The sequence below is a fragment of the Simochromis diagramma genome, unplaced genomic scaffold (genome assembly GCF_900408965.1).
Source record: "Simochromis diagramma unplaced genomic scaffold, fSimDia1.1 OVJJ01000387.1, whole genome shotgun sequence".
NCBI lineage: Eukaryota > Metazoa > Chordata > Actinopteri > Cichliformes > Cichlidae > Simochromis > Simochromis diagramma.
The window spans coordinates 2,095,035-2,114,413 of NW_024387152.1; the positions used below are offsets into that span (position 1 = coordinate 2,095,035).

The following is a 19,379-nucleotide window of genomic DNA, read 5'->3' on the forward strand; positions in this document are numbered from 1 at the left end:
TTTCAAAGTGTTTTTTTGGGGGGGGGCAAAAAAAGCAAAATTATTTATACCTGCCAAAGTGCGATTAGATGAAAACATGGCATATCTCATAATGTCGTCTTGATGCACGCTCAGTCGTCCAGGTAAGTAAATCCCAAAGCATCGTTTCTGGATGTAGCATTTTCAGTGGGAGAAACATTTCATCACTCATCCAGGTGACTTCTTCAGTCTAAGCTGACTGCAGGCTTCCCCAGCCATAAACAGTACATTTGCACAATGACAAACTAGCCTACTGAATGAACAATGGGCTGTGAGGTCAGTTCCTTGATCATCAATATGCAAATTTCCATGACCACTGATCAACAAACACTAATAAAAGGCCATTGACAACTGATCAAAGATCAGTGGTTGTTGGCTGGGTTTCAGCCACATGGCATTTAAGATGCCTGGATTATGTGTAGGTTTTTCCTCAGCATGCCGTAAAGCACATCCCATGTTGTCTTCAACCTGCTAAAGGGACTTTAGGTAACAAACAAAAGCACTGTCACAGTGAAAAAAAAATTTTATTTAAAAAAAAAAAAATTAAAAAAAATGGCAAGTTCAAAAATCAAACCAGGATGAAAGTTTAAAAACTGAAGGGATTTCTTCTCTATGAAGGAAAAAAAAACAAAAAGCCCTGCATCATGGCACAAACACTTACGGAGAGGTTGATGCGCACAATAAACAGACAAATTCATGGACATGGTTACAAAACTGACCCCATTTTTGACTTGATATATTAAATGACCTTCAGATGAAATAATTTAAAAATTAGCAGCAATAAGCCACAATTCATTTTTTTTGTCTTCAATATATTTGGATTAAAATCGTGGAATGGTAAACACACAACAGTGAATCAGCATTTAAACATTTCTTTGCTTCATAGATCTAGTATCTCAAGGAGTTAAAAAAAAAACAAAAAAACAAACACCTTCAACAGTTTGCAGTGCATGAAAACAATTCCAGTCAGAGATAAAGCCCAACACAGCTGAGTAGCACTTCACACTCCCTTCCAGTGAAATTAAGGCATTTCTGTGAGGTTTATTTGTCACCTGGAAATAAAAGGTTTTGTAGTTAAAGAGGAAAACAAGTAACAGCTAAGAAAGAACGAGATGGGACGATATTTATCCAAACCGTAAAAGTGGAAAATGAGCGGAATGATGAAAACAATGCAATGGTGCCTGTGTTTAAACTAAACTAAACAAAAAGTGGCAATGTGCCTTCAAAACATATGGAGAGAAAAAAAAATCTGCCATATTTATTTATTTTAGGAGTTCTTACTTTTCCTACAGTCATATTAAAACAACCGCGTTTTGGTATGAAAAAGTTCCCTTTTGATGTTGCAATTCTACTTACAATTAATGAACCATAGACAAATGTGTCACAAAAACCAAACACAAATTATTTAAAATGAAAAGAGAAAAGCCACGTCAGCCAGAATATAAAGTCACTGTGAGGTGATCCACTGTCGCAACACGAGGTGTCTCTTGGATATTCGTAGTATTGCATTTGTAAGGACAATAAATTAATTGCATAGATCAACAGACCTTGGGGCATGTTTTCCAAACATTGGACGGAAGAGTTAGAGGATGTGGACACAGTACCAGCTGTGATCAGCCATGAGACCTACTGTAGTTGGTTATTGCCTGTGAACATTGAACACAAACTGAATCTACATTGCTCTGGCAGGATGAGGTAAGTCAAGGTTTTCAACATAAATTGCTCTTACACCGACTGCATGCGGTGCAACTCTGTAACAATGCATCTGAACCTAGCATACATGCTTCATCCATCATGAGAAGTTATGTCTAAAAGTGCCAACACTGGTGACACTGACAGAACTGAAATATTAAAGCCTCTTTGACATCAACACTGAAACCACAACAAAGCAAGTACGCAAAACACAAAGAAAAAAGTGAAAACCTCTATTTCTCACTATGAAGCACACAACACACTATCAAAAATAAAAATCAAAGCTTCTTTGAAAAATAAGATCAATCTTAAAAGTTTTGAAACTGAATTAAAAAAAAAATGAAACCTTTAAATAATGTTTAAGAACAAAAAACATGACGGTAAAAACCAGAAATGCAGAAGAAGATTGCAAACACACAGCAATGGCCAGTTTCAAAGCCATAGCCTGGCCGTTATGAATCACCTAAGTAGTGTTTTCTGCAGATATAACAGGACAGATTCATGCGTCACCAGTTAATCTCCATGTCTGTGTAATTACATCTTTATACTTTAATAACAACATTTCATTCCCGCTTCAGAAAATCTGATTTTTTGGGGGATTCAGGGAAGAATCTGCATCCTTGTTTACTTAAACAAAAAAAAAAAAAAGGGAGGGGCACTGACACATTACATCACATGTATCAAGGAAGTCGAGCGAAAGTGTGAATACATTTCAATCTATTTACAGGCAGCTCTGAGTGAGATGTGATCCCTGTTAAACAACTTTGGATTTCATCACGTGAAGCAGCTCAAAGTGAATCAATATTTAAAACTCTCGGTTAAAACAACAACAACTGGAATGCTTTAAATCTATTCATCTCTTTTAAAGTAGTCCGCTCTGAAATATTTCGGCAACGAACATCAGCTTAAAATGTTCTCTTCTGTGTAATCTTCTGATTGTCTGCAGCTTTGTTGAGATTGTTGGAACTAAACTTTTTTTTCCTTTTAAATATATTTAAGTGCCAAAAAACTTAAGTGAGACTGCTTCAGGTAAGGTTTCATACCTGACAAACTTGCTGCCTTTGTGAGAGAAAGAAGCTAATCGATGTCAGCACCATATCAGTCTTACAACATCAGCTTTTTCTAAAAGGACTTCAGTTTTTCTGCTTCCGAATATTTGCACCAATCAATCAATTGGACGAGGCTAGAAACACACAAAAAAAATAACCAAAGAACTATTTACAAAAAGGCAGGTTCAAGTCTGAAAGCATCAGTCAAAAAGGAGAAAAATGTAAAAAAACAAAAACTGCATATCTTACAAAAGCAGAACATGACCTAAAACATGGTGTTGAAATGTTCTTTTCCTGGTTTCATCCTTGCTCCCCGGAGTAGTGTTTTGAAGAGAGAGAAAAAAAAGAATATGATCAATGGTCATACACGACACATTTAACAGCTTTTTGAACTTTTCTTGACCGTTATCAAAATAGATGCTCATTGTTCCATTCTTCCATTTCCCCACCGTCTGCTGTCCTCCAGCTTTGCTTGTCTGAAGTAAAAGAGTTTGTTTTAAAATCTGAGTTCATAGAAAATATCTTTGTTTTTGTCCTTTGTGTGGAACAGTTTGTGTTCCTGGAGTGTCTAGTTCTTCACACAGGGAATCTCAGCTCTTGGGACCCCTCAAGAGTCAGTCGGGCCCCAGATGAAGATCTAACGCAGGGTGACAAGATTAGCCAATTAGAACGCACGCACACACACACAGTCACTTGGGGGAATCAGTCAAAACCCACCTCTTTACTTGTTATGCTGGTAAGAGTAGGTTGCATGTTCTGTTGGTGTCTCTATGGCAACAGGTTGTTGGACGGCACTTTCCTGAGAAAGAAGCACCAAATAATTAATCTGCAGTTATGTAAAGGTTTGAGTGGTAAATGTTTCCAAAGGGAGGCGAGAGGTGGAGGGCAGTACCTCAACTGAGATGTTGGTGGCAGGCACTTGGGTGTACTGGGGTATGTAGGTCCCCTGCATAGATGTGTTTGCAGGCATATACTGGAAGAGAATGGAAATAAGTTCATTAGCTGTGTGAATCTGCACCCGGAGAAGAATTCAAATACAAAAAAGAAGCTGAAACTCAAAAGGCACAAACCACACAATTCTTACCCTGGCCTTTCTCATAGCCAGATACTGTGCACTGTACTTACTGTACCACTGCTGCCCATAGAGAGGTGACTGAGCTGCTGTGTTAGAGGCCCCATCATTGATGCTGGCTGGATGGACATGGTGTGGTCCATCCCAGGTGTCAGGACAGCTCCCTATGGGGGGAACATCAAGAATCAAAGCTAAATTAAAAGAGTCTTGAGAGAAACAAAAACAAATAAACTGCCAGATACTCACTGTGGGTGGCATTATGTATGACTGGTGATGTAGCCAGGACGGGTTGTGTACCTGCAAGAAAATCGAAGACGTGTCAGTTAATATAAAAACACACGTGCAGAAACATTACAAAATAGTTGCAGAAAATAAAGAAGAAAATATGGCTGAAATATTAAAAACAAATTTTCAAACCAAAAGCTATAAAATTGAAAACACAACAACCCCAGTACCTGATAGGTGGACACAGGTGGATGCATATATGGGGAAAGGGAGGTTGGTCCAATCATCCGATTGGGGGTAATGCTATAGGGAGAGGAGTAAAACCTGCAGAAAGAGGCACAGATTTCTTAGTGACCACAGCTTAGACCACCACTCCTTGGGGCTATACAAGAGATTAGCATGAGCCAGCATACTGACCCATTCTGTAAGGCTGTGGTTGGGTCATAGGTGAGGGTCATTCCTCCCTGGAGGAAGAAAACAAAAGAGCAATGTCATTATGAGGGAGAAACATGAGGTGTTTGGATCCCCCCCTTACAGGCATAAAAAAAATAAACTAAAAAAAACAAAGCTCACAGTCTCTCCATCTCTTGTCCAGGGCCGACCGTTCTGCAGATATTTCCCCTGGCTCTGGCGCTTCTTCTGGCCTCCATCAGCAAATTTACACAGCAAGGGTTCTGACGGTGCTGAACCAGAGGTTTTCCAAACAGGAGATAACACTCAGTTTTCTAAAACCGTTTTAATAAGACTGTTGTCTTGATGCTGAAATATGCTGAATAAATAAAGACAATCTACTCAGCCTCAAATTTAAAAACAAAAACAAAAAAACCTCCAGAAAACTCACCTTGAACTCCAGGTGGAGTCTTGATATATTTCCCATTGAAATGCTGGATGATGGCCTCACATTTTTCTGTCGACTCCATCCTAAGGGACATATTTTGTGCTTAATAAAACTGTAGAGAGCCAATCCATCACTTCTTTGAATGACAGTTTCTGCTTGAAAGGTTTCTACCTATAATGACCACCAGAGGGCCCACTCACCCAACATTATACTAAAAAAGTTGCTTTGAACTTTAGTACTCCCATTGGACTTGAGATTTTCTTAAATACACACAAGGTTACAGCACAACTAGTCAACTTCAGCCAGCTGTCCTACAACAGCGTGTACCTGGCAAAGCCCACTCCTCGACTGGTTCCATTGGCGTCACGGAGGATGCGTGTGGAAATGGCCTGACTGAAGGGCTTCAGCATGTTCTCCAGCTCCTGCTCGTCCATTGACAGCGGCAAGTTAGAGATGTACAGGTTGGTGGGGTCTTGTTCCTGTTGCTAACCACAGAGAAGCCAGAGGGAGGTGAATGATTTGGGGCTCTTGGTTTCCTTGTGACAGAACAACAGCTGAGGCATGACCATAGAAGCGTTCCAAGAAAATACAGCCGCCAGCAAACATTTGGGAAATTTACATAACCTTTGAACAGGACGTGTGTGAGATGACTGATATTTGGAGGATGTAAGGCAGAGGACATGAAGAAAAAAAAAAAAAGAAGCAGCAAGAAAAGGTAGAAGGTCTGAAGCTGAAGTCAAAATGATTTCATTTTGGACCCGTGAGACGTGGACCGTGAGGTCTGGAGAGAACAGAGACGGTGAAGAAAGTTCTGGCTGGATTTCAGCTGAACTCATTTTAAGTCAAGTGAAATTTTCAGTTCTATTTCTATAGCTCACTATCACAAATGTAATCTGCACAGATCTTCATTACACTCTTCTCTTATTTTCCATCACTTATATTTTATTTCCAAAGGGTTACAAAGGGGGTCATTGTTCAGAGCCAGGACCTTAAGAGGATGAAAGCAGGCGATTCAGCCACTGTGATATCAAAGCATAATTACATTTCATATGGCTTGCCATCCCTGGATGATCTAAAGCGATTACGTGCTCCCCCTTTCTCTCGCTTGGTGGAGAGAGAGAGAGAGAGAGAGAGAGAGCAGTGACATTTTGGACAAAGACCTTCGGGAACAATCTGGAGAACATCTCACGCATTGTGCTACCAAAAACGTGGTCGTTCCGTTTCCTCGATCATGTTACTAATGCACTGCTTGCATTCAGGCAGCTATATTCATGTGGTAATCCTGACCTTGAATGCAGGCACAGATGCTGGCTCTGTCGGCTTTTAGAAACCAGAGAAAATATGCAGCGCTTCCAAATCTGAATTTAAAATGATTAGAAAACATGCTGAAAGAAAGTTTCACTCTAAGCAACTTGAACTGTTTTGTAGGCTCCTCCCCTTCCAATTTCCTTTGTGCCCTGCTTAAAACAAATTTAATGTGACCGACGGCATCTTGTGAGATGCTCAATCTGTATCGCCCTCTAACCATTATGCATATTCATTATCTCAGAGTGCAGATGTGATTAAAAACCTGTAAATGCAGCGCGAGTTCATTTCCATTCCATGAATAATGCATGTGTAATCGCTGCGACCTGCGATGAAGGTGATTTCTCCTTCACCTTCCTCCCTCCCCGCAGTGTACACTAGCAATGAGGCTTGAACCCATGAGAGCGAGCAGCAGAGAAGCCCCAGTTGTGGATTTCATCTGTGAATGAGTCACAGTGAGTCAGAGAGAATTCTGACGCAAACACACAAGTCTTGTTGTAAAGCCGGGCTGAAAGGGTGACTGAAATCAAGTTATTTTGCGAGCAAGAAGCCGTATGAATGTCAGTGATCCAGCTTAACGAGAGATCAGCTTTCCCAGGGCGCCGGTGGTGTGCGAGTCCGTGAGAGCGTGTCATAATCCGGTTGAGGCAAGGCTGCTGAAGTGCGTGTGCGATTGTCAAGTGGGCTCTGTGTGTCTGTGGGCGTGCGTGTGACAGGGCGGGTGGCTGGGCACTGTGCCCTGCTGACTGGGGAACTGCTCAGACACTGAGTCAGATGCCACTAGGGAGAACAGACAGGTCCTTTGTGCAGGGAGCTCAAAGAGCAGGCTCTGGGACGTGCTCCCCAAACACCATCACCACTATAAACACATACATACATACATGTAAGCATCCGTGGACTCTTTGTGCACAGAAATAGTCTTAAAGTGCACTATTATTGTGACAGCGCCGCAGTGTGCTGGCTTCACCTCTGAACAGCACCCTGGTTACTTTTCTGCAGAAGTTGCAACACTGCTGATGTTATTTAAACATGTAGGTGATTTATGTTTAAGTTTCCAAATGCCGCCTTTTAATCATATGAGCAATGTTGCATTGAAGCTGTGCAACATGCTGAACTCAAAAAGCCTGAGGTAAGAACATCCTCACCAAAACAGGGCAGATGATTTTTTCTCTCTCCCTGTTTAGTAATTGGTGTTTGGATGATTCTCTGGTTTAAAAATCCCTGCAACCCTTTCATTCTCTCCGTTACATAAACTAGTAACAAAAATCTGACACTAACTAAGTCACTTGATATACAGTCAAATGTCAAGCACATGACATATGTTCCAGCATTACCAGAGGCCCCGTCTGGATGAAGCTGCAGGGAAAATTAACATAAAAATGACCGTTTCTGAACAACATAATGCAGACTGATGAAGCCAGCGATTTTATGTATGAAAAAAGCGGATTTAAGCATAAAGGAATATCTGGTGATAGATTTTTGATTTTATTTATTTATTTTTTTTAAAGAATGGGGCGCTACAAACAGCAAGAGAGATCTGTTATTTCTTAAGAGGCAGAAAAATCCAAGGAGCAACCTTTTCCCTCTATGATTAATGAGTCAACATTTAATGTGAAATTAATGAATCAAATCATTATTCAACATTTTTGCTGAGACACTGATAAAGTGCTCTTTCAGGCTAAATCAAACTTACACCAAGCCGTTATAAATTAACCCAATGAATTTTGATACCTCAAGCTGAGTTCTCACCTTGGCCATCTGAGCCTGCACTCCGCCAGCCTTCAGTGCCGTCACTGCCTTCTGAGCAGAGGCTGGGCTATCAAAGTCAACAAAGCCATAGCCTGCAGGGAACAAAATATATGACAGTGAGATGTGCATACTGCAGGAGAGGTGCACAGTTTAAACTCATGAGGTACTCGTGGTAACAGTGTATGAATCTGAAGAGACAGCTGGCTAGGACTGGAATGTGCGTCCCTCTGGGGGACAGATGGAGGACGCTGCCCATATTAAAAAAATAAATAAATAAACACACACCTACTCAGTAGGTACAGTGTGAAGCTGACGGCTTCATGCACTTGTCAAATAGCTTTATTGACTTTATCAGCAGCATGCTGTAACCTTGCACATTACCGATACCAGCCATAGATTTCACATCGCACCAACATTTTTTTTTTTGGCTTCCCATGAAGTAAAGGAGTGATTTCTATAAACTATCAGACACCAGACCCCACATGATCTTGCTCTTTTATAGATTTCTGAACTTTGGCATCTCGGATCATCTGATCACGGTCTCTTATTTACACGCAAGCCCATTCGCCCAGTCCAAGGTTGACGGTGCTGTGGGCTCAGAGTAGTCCTCTCCTTCTCTGCTGACGTTACAATCATTTCTCAAAAACTGTTTTTTACAGAAACTCTATTCCCTCTAATATGTTCATATTGGTTATTTTTTTTATTCATTTTCTGTGCAGCGATGTGTAACTATGAGCATTTTCACACATGCAAGCAAGCCTGGACCATGTTTTTAAAAAAACAAACAACAGAAGCAAAACTGGGACGCAAGGCAGGATGCAAATGTGTGATACAGTCAGATCTGACAGTGAACCTACGGAGACCAAATAGGGACCAGTTGTGCTGCCTCCCCCACATTCTATCAAGAAAGTATCCCGCCTAAATAAAATGAGGTATTTCTCCTCCCACACATTTCAGCAAAAACCATGATGAGAAACTAGTTTCATATTTGTGGTGTAATTTTACCACTTGATATGCTACACAATGATCAGCTGACTAGAAGAGGCGTTAGTGAACTGAAAGGCCACATTTCAACAAATATTATGGATGAGCATGGAACAGCTGTGTTTTTTCATTTAATTAAAACAACAACAACAACAACAACAACAACAACAACAAACCCTCACCTTTGCATTTGTTGGTAGTCTTGTCCAAGATGGCCTTCGTGGACACAATTTTCCCATACCTGAAAAACAGTGAGGTTTGCACTCAGAGGTCGTCCTTCCACTGTGTATAGATGTAATACTCTTGATAACTAAATTGTAAATCATCTAAAGATTTCAATAAAGTTACACAATCACCTCATCTGATAACAAATCCAAGGCAGGGCAAATTCAGTTAGAAAAAAAATGATACTGTCCCGTGGGCTTCTGCATTCTAGGAGGACTATAGATTTACCATATCTTATTCATTCTAGCTCACACACAAATGTCAATAGGGATCATATCTCCAGGGAAATCCAACATGCAGTGGCAAACTGGTAGATATGAATCCCCCCATCAATTTTTTCAGCGATTGCATCATAATTCACCATAAATATGAAAATTCTACATTAACTACCCACACCCCTCGCCCCACCTAGCCGTAGATACTGCAAATACATAGGATAGTGTTCGACTTGGGCGAATGGTTCTGTGCAGCAGGGTCTATCAATTCCCATCTCTCCAGGCATGTGCATGCAGTGTAATCTGATATGCCTCTCCTTGGCTGTCCTGTCCAATACTGGCTCCCAGCCACACTCTCATTCTACTAACCAGCTTCTCTCTAGACAGCCTTTAACCCTCCACTGGGTCTTAGTGCCCCCTGAAATGTAATTCAACTTGCATCTAGTGGCACAGCACCACTACCTCACTCTGAGAAATCAATTTCATAAATAATTTGACTTTTGTAAGTAAGGATTAGCTGAGGACCTGTTAGCTGTAATGTGACAGTCTAACAGTTTTTTTTTTTTGTTTTTTTTTACTACACACATTTAAAACAAACAAAAAAATAAAAAACAAAAAATAAAAAACACAAGCCTGGAAGCATTTCCCCCACTTTTTTAAAATGGCTTAAGGTCATCTGTGTAGGATGTAGGACAAGAAGATCAAACAGTCATATTAAATAATTCACATTACAGAACTTCATCTGATTATTCTGTTTGATTGTGCCAAACTCTGAGGACTGTAAGGGGGAAAAAACCCAAACACTTTTCTACCTTGCAAGCAAATCCCAACCTGAATGCTGATGTGGGCTTGTTCTTTGGGTTTTCCTTGTCCTTATAACATGCATGAGAGCATGTTGGGCTGTGTTGACAATCACACATTTTTGATATTTTATCTACTATAACAGAGATATTTCATGTTACAGTCATTCATTTGGTCTATTTTCTGCAATCCCATCCAATGTGTATAAGCTGGAGGGCCATTTGCCCTCATATGCAAAACCGCAATTTCACAATGCATTTCTGACTCCAAGTGACAAAATGCCACTCACTCGACTGGATGGATATGCCAGCATTGCGTTCCTACATTTGCATATACACTATATGGCAGTGCCATCAGCCTGCTTATTCTCACAACAACTAGCATTTAAGTTATGAGCTCTTCATGCTGCACACTTGCTGCATAACCAGAGCGGCAGCAAGGCACCCGGAGACACAAATGCAGGGCCCGGTGGCCAATGGAGAGCCAACCCCCAATCCCATCCCCGTCTCTCATCCCTCACTTGGTACACAGTACATCACAGAGCTTGCATGCAACAACTCTCAGTGTGGGGGAGGGGAGCTCTGGAAGTGCTGCGTCCTCAAAGTATACGCAGATTTACGGTTCCAACTAGAGCAAAGTAAGTCAGAGTCCCTACACGAGTAGTCTTCCTGCTGCTTTACATCCTCATCTACAAGCCGTTACCCTTTTAACTATTATTGGACACAATATCCTCTTTCACTCTAGTTTAACTGAAAATTACATCAGCCTTAATGTGCTCTGCTAAAAGGCACATTTCATGCAGTGATTTTTATCTGCTCCGTAAAAGCAGAAATATGAGAACTACCCCCACAGAACACCACCTGACACACAAACCCTGAACTCCACTCACTCCTCCCCCTCTGACCCCCCCACTACCATTGCCCTTGTTTGTCTTTCCCTTTCCCCTGGGCTTGCCGTTTCCTGTAGGGTTGGGCTGCCTCATGTGAGCCATAGCTTCCAGACAGCTGTAAAATAGCAGGCCTCACCCTCCCTCGTTCAATCTCTCTTGCCCTCTTTTCCCTCCTTTTCTCCCACTACTCTCCTCTGCTCTTCTGGTTCTCATCACCAGGCTCCATAATTCAATTAACTAAGAGCAGATCATTCATCTCAGCCCTGCATGTTTTGATGTCTTCCACTGAAGGCCTAACAAACATATCAGATGGATTGGATGGTGCTGCTGTTTGACGTCCGACTACATGCTGTCCACAACAAAGTTCTCGAAGACTCACAGCCACACTGATGAGCAACATGGCGTGATATTTATAGTGCAGAAGTGACGCTGTATCTGGATGACAGGGCTCACTGTCATACTGTATCATGACTAAAACATAAGAGAAAAAATAATCATAGATTAAAAGTGTATGAATGAGCACGAAGAGACAGAATGAATTAGCATGAGAGAGTGAGACTAAACATTCTGTACCTAGTTGTTGGAAAGTCTGTGCTCAGCTATGTCAGGCTGAAAGGTCTTAGTTTGCAGCCCCAGTGATTGTTCGTTTTTCCAAAAAGCCACTACATTGTTAAAAAAAATGCATGGATAAAAATGTGGCCCTCTTGTACATTACATAAATACCAAATATGGTATGGTTTAGTGTTCCTGTGCACTTAAGTTGTATGGAAACTATACATCTTCTTTATTTGCCAAAAGTAGAGATGCAAGCCTTTCATCCTTGCAGCCGACCAGCCATCACCCACCAGACACCCATTATAATCTAGTCTGCTCTAGCCGGGTTCATGCTTCCTCAGACAGCCAGAGAAATTTATTGGGTGTAAGTGCACGCTGAAGTAAATGTGTTTTAGGTGACTTACGGCTGACAGAGTTTGACCAGATCTTGGTCTGTGGTTCCTGGGTGGAGGCCACGGATATAAAGGTTGGTTTTGCTCAGCTGCTCTCCCCCGCTGCTGCTGTTACTGCTGCCATTGCTAATTGTGGTGGTGTTGCTGTTGGGGCTTGGGGGAGCCATCTGATGATTGGACGGGGACACATATGTCTGCTGTGGAGGAAACAGAGGGCTCTTTTTAGGTACATGAAATTGGATGTACGCATGGATGCAGTCATTAACTGGAAATAAAAAAAACCAACCAGTTGAGGCTAGAGAGACACAGACAAGATATCAGCATCAATTTAATGCTTAATCTGGCTGGACAGGTCAGGCCAGTCAGATAAATATTATAACAGGTCACTGTGAGGGAAAAACAGGAATACAAGATATAACAAGTATTACGATTACGCAATTTATACTATTTATATGAAGCAAAATATGAGAAGAAATAGTATGTACCATTGTAGTATTTGCAAAATACAGAAATACTAAATAATAAAAGTCAGATTGCATTCACATACAAAGATTCATTCAATCAGCCACATTTACTAGGGTATGCAAAATTAATATGGAGACATCTTAAAATGCCTGTTTTTATTTGTACATTGCATATTTTCATGTACGTTTTGTCAACTGACTTTTTAACCTCCATCAAAACAACCATCTAAAGCTAGTTCACGAGTTCTAAAAGCTAGCCAGTGCCTCCTCTCAGCACACTGTGCTGTGGCTGCCATAGAACAACAGAATGGACAGGTTGGCATGAGTATGTCTTTGTGCAGATCCAACTCTACAGGCATCTCTACAAACCATCAATGCAAGAGCGCAGGATTCACAGATGGCACACAACTCGTGTTGGGAAGATTGCTAAAAACAGATGGAAAAGAGGACTTTCTCCAGCGAACAGTGGAAAAATCCACAGTGAGCCAATCAGACTGAATGGCTTAACTTTGTGTACATTAATTCTTTAATTGCTATTCCTGCGTACTTTTTACAGAAGCACCTTTCATTTAGCAGAAGACTGCTGCTAGACAGGTGCATTGGAGAACAATGACGGCTAAAAAAGTGAGTTTACATGCACAACATCCATCATCAAAATCCTTGAGGACCTACAGAGGCCTCTCCAAAACTACAGAACTTTTTTGCTGTTTTGATGATGCAAACTTTGTTCACTCAGAATGATACCATTACAGACTCTTTCAGGAAGTTTTATAAAGCATTCCTTTTAGGTGGATATTGACAAAAACCTGCTAAAACTAAAGCTTTCTATTAAGCAGAAATGGGTGATTGCATACATTTCTGAAAACATACTTAAGCTTCCCATCAGCAGCAAAGTGGTTTCAAACAAACAAACATATACAAGCAACTTCTAAGACCACAGCGGACTCATTTAACTGACACATGGCTTTTTTGAATGCCCAGAGTGTTGTCGGCGGCCAGATAGCAAACAAACAATGACAGCTGTATACAGTGCTACTCCAGCTGATCCCATCTTGTGCCAACCAAATGAAATTAGCAGGGAAGTGAAGTAAAATGTATGCAAAACGCCAGCTACGCTTGGCCTTGGTGTTGCCTCCCCTCCACTGCTGGAGGAGGAGGAACAGTTTGATTAACTGAGGTCAGAAGGTCAAACCACAGAGAACAATGGGGTGGCTTGTAGCGGTGGGTGAGTCACAAAATATAGTTTTAATCCATTATCAAGCAACAACACACAAGCCATGTGTATTAACCCTTGCCTAACAGCAGGCATGTTTAAATATCAGAAAGTTCTGTCATCCGACAGCAGCAGAGATCCCAATCCTGCAATAAGAAGGAATGTGATGGATGTATTGGATCGATTAGGCCTTGTATCCAACTCAAAGTAAGACTTTAGCTATATGCAGCATCTTTACTATAAAGGGATTGATCTTCCTGCACCAATGGCTTGTTGGACCTCACAAGGTCACCCTCAGGCCATCGGCTTATTAACAGAAAGGAAGAAAGACAGCTGGAATCAGCCTAATTATGACCCATGTCTTCTTCCCTTCCTTCTTAAATACCAACTAATATCTCTCCAAAGCTTTTAACAGTGGTTTAAAAAAAATGAATGAATGCACATCTATTGAAGATGTAAGTGAAAAATATTTTTAATGCACACCCATGATGACAAACATAAACTCTGTCATTCCGGTGCACTTCGAATTTAGCCATTACCTGAACGATCTTGAATCCGTACAGCTTTCACCAGACAAACATGCTTAGCTAACCACCACGCTCAACATTACCATACAGGAAGACAACACTGCGGTATGCAGATCTCAGTTTCATAACTGTTAGATCCCTACATTTGTAGGAGTTCAAAATTCAGCTTTGAGTAAACTGTACCAGCCCAGAAATACTGAAACAGTCTTACACACATGGGCAAGAAGAGCAGAAAAACAGACAATGGCTGCTTCAACAAACCACAGTGACAGGACTAATAGGGGTGCACTACATTTAGGACCGGTCACATGCCAGCCAGCACAGAAATATTGCTGTTTAAAGCAGGAAACAAGGAACAGGAAGCAAGATGGAGATATCAAAATTTAGTTTGGTGCCATTTCTGTATTTCAGCAATTTTTTTTAATGTAACATGAATTCAAACCAAAGGGTTTCCAAGCTGTGAAAGAAAGGCTGGAGGGCCTCTGTTGTGTTTTGTTTACACTGTAATGACACACTATTAAGGATCAGAGACACATTATGTAAGTGGCTAATGGTACAGCATTGTACATGAACTTGATTATATAGAGTTTGAATTTTTACAGCATTAGAGACTTAAAGATGTTTCCTGTCCGTGGAGCCTTTATTTAAACTATATTTATAGAAACCTCTGAACAAACTAGATGAATATCAAAACCAAATCTTTAGTCAAGCTAACAACAGGCTACAGGCATATAAAATAAATGAAAGGATATGGAGTTTCTCCTAGTACAAACCTTGCTTTATATAGTGATTTATGTGCAAACTTTTATGCTTCCCCACTACTCAGCTGCCTTATGATTTCCAAACCGATATGGAGTCATCCTTCCGAACTTGAAAGCTATCTTTTTATTCGAGCTGAGAAAACCACAGACCCCATTCATCTTATCCTGCTTCTCTAATCTCCCTCTCTTCTTTAGCATCAGTACACTGTTTGTTTTTCCACAATCACAGTCTTTTCTGGTGCTTTCCCTCGCCTTCATGATAAGCGGCCTGCACAGGCTGTCAGGAGGGATGCACCTGCAAAGGCTTGGGGAGACAGGATCCGACGGGAGACCGAGCCCGGGCCCGATTCTGGCAAGCGAAGCCTTACTAATTGGGATCTGAGCTTGTTAGCGGAAAGTGCTAATCCCTCTCATGTGCTCTCCAGTCAGAAGGTAGTGTCTCATTAAGAGCGCTCTGCTAGGCTCCATCTGAAAAGAGGATGGCAGTGAGTCAGCTCCACACCTACTCCCCATCTGCCCCAGTCCCGCTCCAGGTGTTTTGCCACCCATGTAAGGTAATTTCCAATGTAATGGTGCAAACACATGAAAATATGCATGCAAAGGGTAGCCTGTGACAAATACCTTTAATTCAAATGATTAGGAATTAAAAATCTCATTTTACAGGCTACATTTCTTCTCAGTTAATCATTGCACAAAACCTGACTTCCTTGCATACCACTGATTTCCCAGCTGCATGCATGTTATTTGTCAATCCACAACCGCTGACATACAGTATCTGTTTACACTGCTCCTTATATCCATAACAGTGTCAGCATTCTTTACATTCCTCTGCAGCACATCAATACAAGGAGTAACGAGGACCATGGGTTCAAGATTAAAGTTCTTTAAACTGAACTACATTCCCAGAGACGCCACCGTTCGGTGCAATTCACGTCTTTGAAATGTTGATCATGAGGTTATATATATATATATATATATATATATATATATATATATATATCATACACAAGATATTGAATGAATAAATGCATGATTAGAGATGTATATATTATTTATATATTCATCATACACACGCACATTGAATGAAAAATGCATGAGGATGTTATTTATTTATTTTCACTATATAATAACTAATCAATGCTATCTGCCTATGAACAACTGATGCTCCGTTGCTTCCCTATGCAGTCCCCACTTCCCAGTTACTATACGATTATCTCTTTACAGCCTCAGAAAGATAAATCAGCTCTGTGTGTTGTCACCACAGCTGTGCAAGCAGCATAACTACAAAAAAAGAGGGGGGGGGGGGGGGGGGGGGGGGGGGGGCTACACCATGTTGCAGAGAGCAGCTAAAGACCGATGAGGTGATTACAGTTGGAGGGAGCACAGGTGATTCCTGTAGGGAGAGCAGGTGACTCAAGGACTTTTTCACCCAAGCAAGAACAATGAGTGCTAAATGAGGCAGAACGCATGCTTTTAACTGTAGGAGTCTCACTGTAAGACGCTTCAATGCTAAATCTGTTGATACAGAGCATGTTAAAACAAAATGCAACATCGGTCAGACACCACATTTAGTTCTTTTGTTTGATTTAAGTTCATATTAATCACAAGATAAGAACACAGTAGCCTATAAAATCCCAGATGAATTAAACTGTACAAGCAAAAATTCATTTTGCTTATCATTAAACGCATATTTGCTTATTTCTATTACCATACAGTAGCCTTCGATCTATGCACAAACAAACTACTAGCATCACAAAGTCGATCATGTTTGCACTACGCAACAACAGCATCTTTTATAAATTGATGATATATTGTATCACAGAAAGACAGATCCATCCTACCTCCTAGGCTAAAGAAACTTTAGGTGCAGTGGAAACGATTTTAGTATTACAGATGCAATCTTTTTATATTAAATTTCTGTTGCTTCAAGCAGAAAGAAAAAAAAAAAAGACGGTGAGAAAAACAGCAAGGTGGAAAGAACCACATAAGAAAACCCCTGATGTCCTGCGGCTCGAAGGTGAGACCTATTTGCTCTTCTCTTCCTGACTAAAACCTGGGTTCATCTTAACACTTAGACAGCCTGTAAGGCTAAAAGAGAGAAAGTTTAAAAAAAAAAAAAAGATCAGGGAGTTAATCAAAAGCAGAGGAAGAGGGGGTGGGTGGGGTGTCTCTTAATCCCTCTCTTTTCTCTGCCCTGTTTCTTGTAGTAAATGACACAGACCAGGGGCTGCCACTTGACACTGGATTTACAAGTCCCTTTCTTTGTGAAGGTGTGTGTGTAGGGGTGAAAAAAAAACTGTGTGTGCATGTCTTCTTTCAGCAAAAAAAGGGTTTCAGTTTGCAAAGCACCTCTAGAAGTGAGCACAATGTCTGAATCCAGGATTCCAGGAATTCCAGATCATTAATCTGAGCAATCTGAATTCTTTCCAGTCTTCTCGAGGCAGGAGAGAGAATGACGAGGAAAAAAAGGGGGAAAGACGGGAAGCGTTTCAGCTGTTTCACACGTTATTCTCAAAAAAAAATGGCGTTTGATAGCGTGCGGGCATATTTTTTATATATGCCTATGTAGATATATATATATATATATATATATATATATATATATATATGCAAAATACCTATAATACCAGCATTATAAATCCAAAAATCGGGGTTAAATATTAGTTTTAAAAAAAATGCTGCCACTATCACGAGCAAAAAACAAACAACTAAAACTTCAAATCGTTGACTTAGGTAATATTTCCCCGTGACTGCAAACGTTATATATGATCTTTACACATGTGCGAGTTCCAGAATTTTAATTAAGAAAAATCCATACAGCCTGCACAGAAAAGTGGTTGCACGTCACCTCATCAATTACTCATCTCAGTATGCAAAATAATCAACATTTATCTTAAAAACTATTTGTCATTTTACTGAAAAAAAGAGAAAAATCAATTACACTAGACTTCTTTCGTGGGCTCAGTAACTTTCCTTTTCCTTATAGTGCCATCAGTAATCATTTGTAAGACAGAAGGGGTGGGGCATGCTGGTGCGCGTGAAAGAGGGAAAAAAAACTTTGCTAACTTGTGGTTAATTCAATGAGAAGAGAACTTAGCCGAATATATATGAAATTAAAACCCGGCGAATCCATATTAAAGTCAAATATGTTTGGTCTTTATTAGCTTATCCTGAGCCTAGCATGCCTCCACAACACATTTATAAGCTGTACTGTGTGCAGGCTCGGTATAGGAAGCGAGCAGACGCCGTATCAGAACAAACGAAAGCAAACTGTAGCCTGCTACTGTTTCACGAACAACAACGTAACGGGCCCCGTTTTAATGTGTAACAGTTTAAAGAAGAACAAGCAAAAAGCCGGAAACGAACACCGCAATGGCAAGTATGCGAGTTTAAACGTCGCCTGTGATCCACTTTCAAGGACACTGCAGCTTAAACAGCCGAGCAGCTTTTAACTGGAGAGCCAGAGCTCGAACAACACCGCATCGAGAGGGGAAAATGACTTACTTTGAGAAAGACGCGATAGAAGTGGCCCGTGGTGTCGTTATTTACCTTCTTGGTGTTTTTGCCGTTGTAGCTGTTGTAAGGGTTGATTCCTGTCCTTGCCGACACAGAGAGCAGCATTTTTACTCGGCGCTGTGTCCGGAGGAGCGGAGAGTGGAGAGAGCCAAGGCAGTCAGCTGACGTCAGCCAGGGAAATTGAGCCAGGAACAGCGGTAGTGATTGGAGCCGCGTTTCCCAGCACTCTCATGTACTCCGCTCAAAGCACTGGGCTATATGCTTATTTATACTGACTTCATCTTCCAGTTGTGCCTTCTCGCCAAATAATAACACCTTTTAGGCAGGGAGATAAATAACCTACCTAGCAGACTTTTTTTTTTGCTTTAACTTCCAGTGTTGTGCTCATTTAAGTCATCCCTCTAACCCAGTATGATTAGGAAGAAGAAATGCAGAGCTGCCTGCGCTTAAAGTGTACTTTGAAGAATGGGAATGGTGATTTAGATAAGGTGATCTCCCTAACAGTAGACACTTTTTATTGGCTTTTTCTTTGCTCAAGCCATACACAAGCCCTGGGTCAAGTACCTCTAGTGCATATGAAATGAGGAGGACCAGATCACTGCTACTATTTCCTGAGTTGGAAGTAGACATTGAAATACAGCAGCTTACTGAGATTAAAAAAGAAAAGGGGAAAAAACTGGGACGTGTTGAGACAATGTTTTTGCCTAAGGCCAATGTAGATGGAAAGAGAAGCATTAATTAGTATTCTCCTTAATTATATAATTAAAGTTAGATTGACTCTCTAATAACGTTTTCAGCCATCCCTTCTTTTCTCTATACTTTTGCCAAGTGCATTTCCAAACCTTTCAGAGCACAGACGTTGACCCTTGTCATCTGAGGAAAATGAAGC

The 19,379-nt window shown here is 40.8% G+C and overlaps 1 protein-coding gene across 4 annotated transcripts; it reads right to left on the reverse strand.

The window, feature by feature from the left end:
• Positions 1–2,278: 2,278 nt before the first annotated feature.
• Positions 2,279–19,149, reverse strand: rbms2b (RNA binding motif, single stranded interacting protein 2b). 4 transcript variants are annotated; one of them, XM_040047927.1, is made up of 14 exons: positions 18,479–19,149; positions 12,022–12,203; positions 9,115–9,173; positions 7,949–8,040; positions 5,222–5,379; positions 4,898–4,977; positions 4,630–4,739; positions 4,474–4,520; positions 4,287–4,380; positions 4,078–4,128; positions 3,885–3,995; positions 3,652–3,732; positions 3,477–3,558; positions 2,279–3,396 (listed from the first exon to the last, which is right to left on the reverse strand). In XM_040047927.1, exons 1-13 carry the CDS (start codon positions 18,593–18,595, stop codon positions 3,481–3,483), a joined length of 1,260 nt encoding a protein of 419 aa, XP_039903861.1. In that variant the 5' UTR covers positions 18,596–19,149; the 3' UTR covers positions 2,279–3,396; positions 3,477–3,480. The 4 variants fall into 4 exon arrangements, with proteins under 4 accessions (XP_039903861.1, XP_039903860.1, XP_039903863.1 ...); XM_040047926.1 differs by having other exon boundaries at positions 12,022–12,206; XM_040047929.1 differs by having other exon boundaries at positions 18,524–19,145.
• Positions 19,150–19,379: the final 230 nt, after the last annotated feature.